Here is a 5,085-nt window from a genome sequence, read left to right on the forward strand (position 1 = left end):
AGTAATGTTGAATGAATGCCAAATATAAACAGAATATTAAAAATATGTGTTTGTTGCGGTGGTTGTCTACTTACTTCACTATGACGTACTTTTAGCAGCAGGTTAAAATGCCTACAGCAGAAACTTCACAGCTGTCACAAGTTCTAACAACGGCACTATTTCAGTGAAATCTTAAATATTTATGTACAATTTAAAGTATGAAATTTCATTTTTTACATGGGATAAATAACTCTATTTAAGGCTCTGTTTGCATTCTTTCAATGTAACCTAAACAATGATTGACTTTGTTTGCTATTTCTACAGTTTTCTATGATGTCCAGTGCTTACAGATATACAGATGTTCGCTGAGCTGCATTGTTTGTTCTAAAAAGGAAAGAAAAAAGAAAAGAAACTTCGATATTATGATTCAGGCCTGCTGTTGTTGAGGCACAACATGATCGTTTAGTTTCTGTGGTTCTTGAGAGCCATCAGCGTTCCAGCGTAAAGTGCCTCAAAGCCTCTCTGCCAGCGATTAATGTAATGGATTCTGTACAGCAGTGGCACAAAGGGCAGATGAATATGATGTGTTTGAACAGAGTGAGGTTGAATGGAAACAAGTTGATCTGAATCCAACATAGTGAAAGTTTGAACAGAAAAAAAAGTCACTATGTACTAAATCTACCAGAATTCTACAAATGTTTTGACTATTGTGTATTTTAACTGTTTGGATGCTATTTGTATATAGTTTGGAGTATAATAAAACATATCTTAGTGCAGGGGTGCCCAAAGTCAGTCCTCGAGGGCCGGTGTTCTACATGTTTATCAACCAACCTGCCATTAAACCTCCTTATGAGCCAAACACACCTGATCCAGGTAATTAGCAGCAGATGAGGCCGGCCCTCGAGGCCAGACTTTGGACACCCCTGCCTTAGAGTATATGGGAAAAAAGGTAAATACATAAGGACACAAACACAAACTATAAAAATGAAGTGTTCCACTTTGACCAAAACATTAATGCCTATCCAGTAACTGTCCATGACTGTTTTTTTTTTTTTTCCCATCCCTTTATTTATGGCTTTTTTGAGTTTAATATGAAGCTGTAACAAGATTTTAGCTTTTTAGAGTATAAAATAAATAATAAATAAATATATAAAAGCATGGCAACAATTTCCCTGCTATGGTCAGTCAAGGTAGTAATTCTCAAACCTCTTTTATGTGATTGAATCTCAATGAGACTTCCGGGTAAAATAAAGGTTAAATGAAAAAAAAAGTAAAGTTTTGAAATTTTAATGATAAAACGATGTTAGAATAAAATATACGTCCATTTAGGGAAATTCCGGAACCTATTGGTCCATAGATTATTTTTTTAACCAAGCTATGACTTTGCAAATTTCTAAATCAGTCAACTGTTGAAGTATTGAGCCTAAATGCAGCCAAAGACTCTTGTTGTTGTTTCAAGAACCCATTGGGATGACAATGAAGATGTCAGTCTTCATATCAAAATGAAACCCCCTTAAATGTAGATTCTGTCAACTCTTTACGGCCTGGGGTGCTCCTCCAAGAAGTCTATGGCATTAGCATGATCAAAATTTTCCTTAGAATTTCATTATATCTAACTTGCTGTTTTCTTCCCTGTAGTTCAGTTTTTTTTTTGGTGAGAAAAAGTTATGCTAATCTTCAAAACTTGATGGTGAGAATAACTAATTTTTTGTTATTCATGTTTAAAAAATGACTGCTTGCTGTTTTATAATAAAATATAAAATGTGTCAATAATTCATTCTTAATAAAACAGTTACATTATGCTAAAAATGTGTGGATCAATTTTGAGAAAAGCTTTTCTTTCCTGAAAATTCATGTCAATATATTTACAACCTAAACTAACATTTTTTTAGAGCAAAAACTTACCAAATCACACAATGTATATAATAGATACTCACTATATCTCGTTAAAATTATGTTTTGTTTTGTGTTTTTTTTTTACTTTGCGGATTGCTGTAGGGTGGTGTCCCAGGTGACCTAAAAACAAGATATCCAGATGTCAATAACTCTGTTTTTCGTATGAATCACTTTCCTCTGGCTCCATTTCCTAAGCCTTGGAAGTCCCCAACTGGCATTTGTACTGAAAACGCTTGGGATTAACACCTCAACATTGATAAGGGGCTGAAAAGTACGCACGACCTTAGTGTTATCAGTACCAGCTTCATTGTAGATCATTTGCTGCAGGTTACTGGCCAGGGGATTCCTCTGCGTTATATTTTAAACTGAAAGAGATGGGGGTCTGGGCATATTTGTTCATACCTTTACCCCACGCCCCAACCCCTGAATAATGCCATCACCACATAAATGATCAGTTCTGTTCTTAAATGAGCTAAAAATGTGTGGTTCTGTAGTTTGAATCTAAATGTATTCTGACTTCTTGGTTTGAAGTCTGATTGTTTTTACGGTGGATGACATTCTCTTATGTGATTACAAACCTACGCACCACCTCCTGCAGCCTCGGAGCCAAGGTTAAGAGCTCATGTCTTTCTGAGGATGTGCAGCTCTTTTTCTTTTCTTTCATCACTGCTGAATTCTCTTTTCTTGCCAGGATTTTTCTCACCATGTGTAAGGGTTTGTTTTTGTCAGTGCTCTGGTCTTTTTTTTGTATGCTGTTGCACAACATCTAGAGCGGTTTAATCCACCTGAAGCAGGCGAATCATCCCTTTAACAGGTTTGTTTCTGTTCTTTATTTTGTTAGAAAAAGCTGCTTCTTGAAGAGCTCGGTCTGATTGTAAATGACATGCTGAGGAAAGTGAAGACCCAGATGGGTAGAAACACACATGACGGCGTCACGACAGACATGCTGTTAGATGTGCGTCCACGTCCGTGTGTAACCTGCAGCTGCTTGTCTTTCAGGTTTTGACGCATACTTCACATCGCGGACTTTGGAGAACAACAGGAGAAACGTGTGGTTTGCTGAGTACTGGGAGGAGAACTTCAACTGCAAACTGATGAGCTCCTCTAAGAAGGACGATAGCAGCAGGAAGTGCACAGGTGAGAACGCTGTCGTCCTTGCTGAGATGTCAAAAGCATGTGTTTGGAGAATAATAATGATAGTGAATTGGATTTATCTGCACTTTTCTAGACACTCAAAGTGCTTACATTGTTTATTCATTCACTTTTCATTCATACTTTGGGATAGTAAGGTACTGATGTAGCCACAATTGCCCTGGGGCAGTTTGACATAGATGTGAATGCATGCCTACCACTCCTCTGTCCTCACATATGCTTTTACACACCAGTGGAGCCACACTGGGGGCAAGGAGGGTTAAGTGTCTTGCCCAAGGACACGACGACAGTTGACTGGCTGGAGCGGAATTGAACCGCCAATCCTTCAATCATTGGCCGACCTGCTCTACCACCTGAGCCACTGCCATTGAACTTGAACTGATCGACCACATTGAGTGGAGATAATCCGCCCACCTGAGCAACAATTCAGAAATGGCTGATTAAGTGAGACTGAATAAAGCAGATATTTTTTTAGGTCCAGTCAATTCAATTTTTAATTCAATTTTAGTTATATAGCCCAAAATCACAAAGGAAATTTGCCTCGTTGGGCACCTATCAATTAAAGAAATACATCCCATAGTATACACAATTTAAGTTTTAATAAAATCAAAACCGGTGGATATAAAATGCTTTGTAGAAAGTTTTTATCATTTATTTGAGAACTTGAGCCTCACAGTCTATAGTCATTTTTAAGGAAAGTTGCTCAAAGTATTAAATTAATGCAACCCTGAGAAAATAACGATTTTAGTTATAACAGTGAATAAAGTCGTTTTTTACTGGAAATACCGTATTTTTCGGACTATAAGTCGCACCGGAGTATAAATCGCAGGGGCCAAAAAATGCATATAATGAAGAAGAAAAAACCATACATAAGTCGCACTGGAGTATAAGTCGCATTTTTTCAAGTAATTTATTTTACAAACTGGTTGAAAAAAACGATATTACATCATCCTGGAAGGTAAGTTATAACATTCATAAGTGAATAGAAAACAGGCTGAATATGTGTCAACACATATTAGCATCTTTAAAAAAACGAAAAGGTGTAGCATTTATATAACATAACAGTTTTATTTAACTATAGCCTCAACAACTCATCAATTTTGTATCTTTACTGTAATTAATTGCACGCAATCTTACTCCATATCACTAAATCCGTTAAATTCTTCGTCCTCTGTGTCACGTCTGAATAACTAAAGTAAATAAAGTAATTGCATAGATCACCATAAGAGGGCACTCTAGACTTACGGTCCATATCTCATCATTAAAAATTCGTATATAAGTCGCACTGGAGTATAAGTCGCAGGGACATTCAATCCATGAAAAAAAACGCGACTTATAGTCCGGAAAATACGGTAGTTGTCCTGTAAACACAGTGGTTTTTGTTTGCTATCTTTTTCTTTTTCTGATTTTTAGCAACATTATTATTTTGATAGTGCATAATATTTATTTTCTGCTCTTCCTCTTCTTTTTTTTACATGTATATATTACATTAATAAACTATTGAAAATATCAAAACAGGTTTTGTTTGTAGCAGACAATAAAGGAATCTCATTTTGTAGTAAACAAAAAAAATGTGTTTAAAAATGTGAGAAATCTATGGATGAATGAATATTTTGTGAAAATCTGATGCCTACGTCCTTCGCTGTGGTGGGTCGTCTTTATTAACCCTACAGGACAATCTGTAATATTGCATTCTCCAGTGGTGCAGCAGTAAAGCACAGGATTCATAAACCTTTTACCAAGACACACCCTGGTTCAAATCCCATTGTTACAGTGGGATTCTATCAATTTGTTTTATTTGGGTTTCAAATAGTATTGGCCCAGATTTAGCTCCATATGATTTAGACTAAAACAACATCATCATAGTCAAAAAATCATTAGAAATGCTTTTAATTTGGCTCAAAATATGATTAGAGTGACAATACATTCTTCTACTAATCTCTGTTATTTTTCTTAATTTGTTTTCTTATCAAATATAAGACTTTCTGTTTGGTTGGTTACTACTACAAAATCCAAACCTGATGTATTCTAATTTGTATATTTTTTTTTCTTGTTTAA

General features: G+C 35.8%; 1 protein-coding gene across 1 annotated transcript in view; it reads left to right on the top strand.

The window, feature by feature from the left end:
- LOC112144627 (metabotropic glutamate receptor 7) overlaps positions 1-5,085 on the top strand; it is a 224,648-nt gene that overhangs the window by 136,038 nt on the left and 83,525 nt on the right. The window contains exon 5 of the mRNA XM_024269253.2: positions 2,875-3,012. Within this exon, the coding sequence (XP_024125021.1) occupies positions 2,875-3,012 (138 nt within the window). The remainder of the gene's footprint in view (positions 1-2,874; positions 3,013-5,085) is intronic.

The sequence above is a fragment of the Oryzias melastigma genome, linkage group LG5 (genome assembly GCF_002922805.2).
Source record: "Oryzias melastigma strain HK-1 linkage group LG5, ASM292280v2, whole genome shotgun sequence".
Classification (NCBI taxonomy): Eukaryota; Metazoa; Chordata; class Actinopteri; order Beloniformes; family Adrianichthyidae; genus Oryzias; species Oryzias melastigma.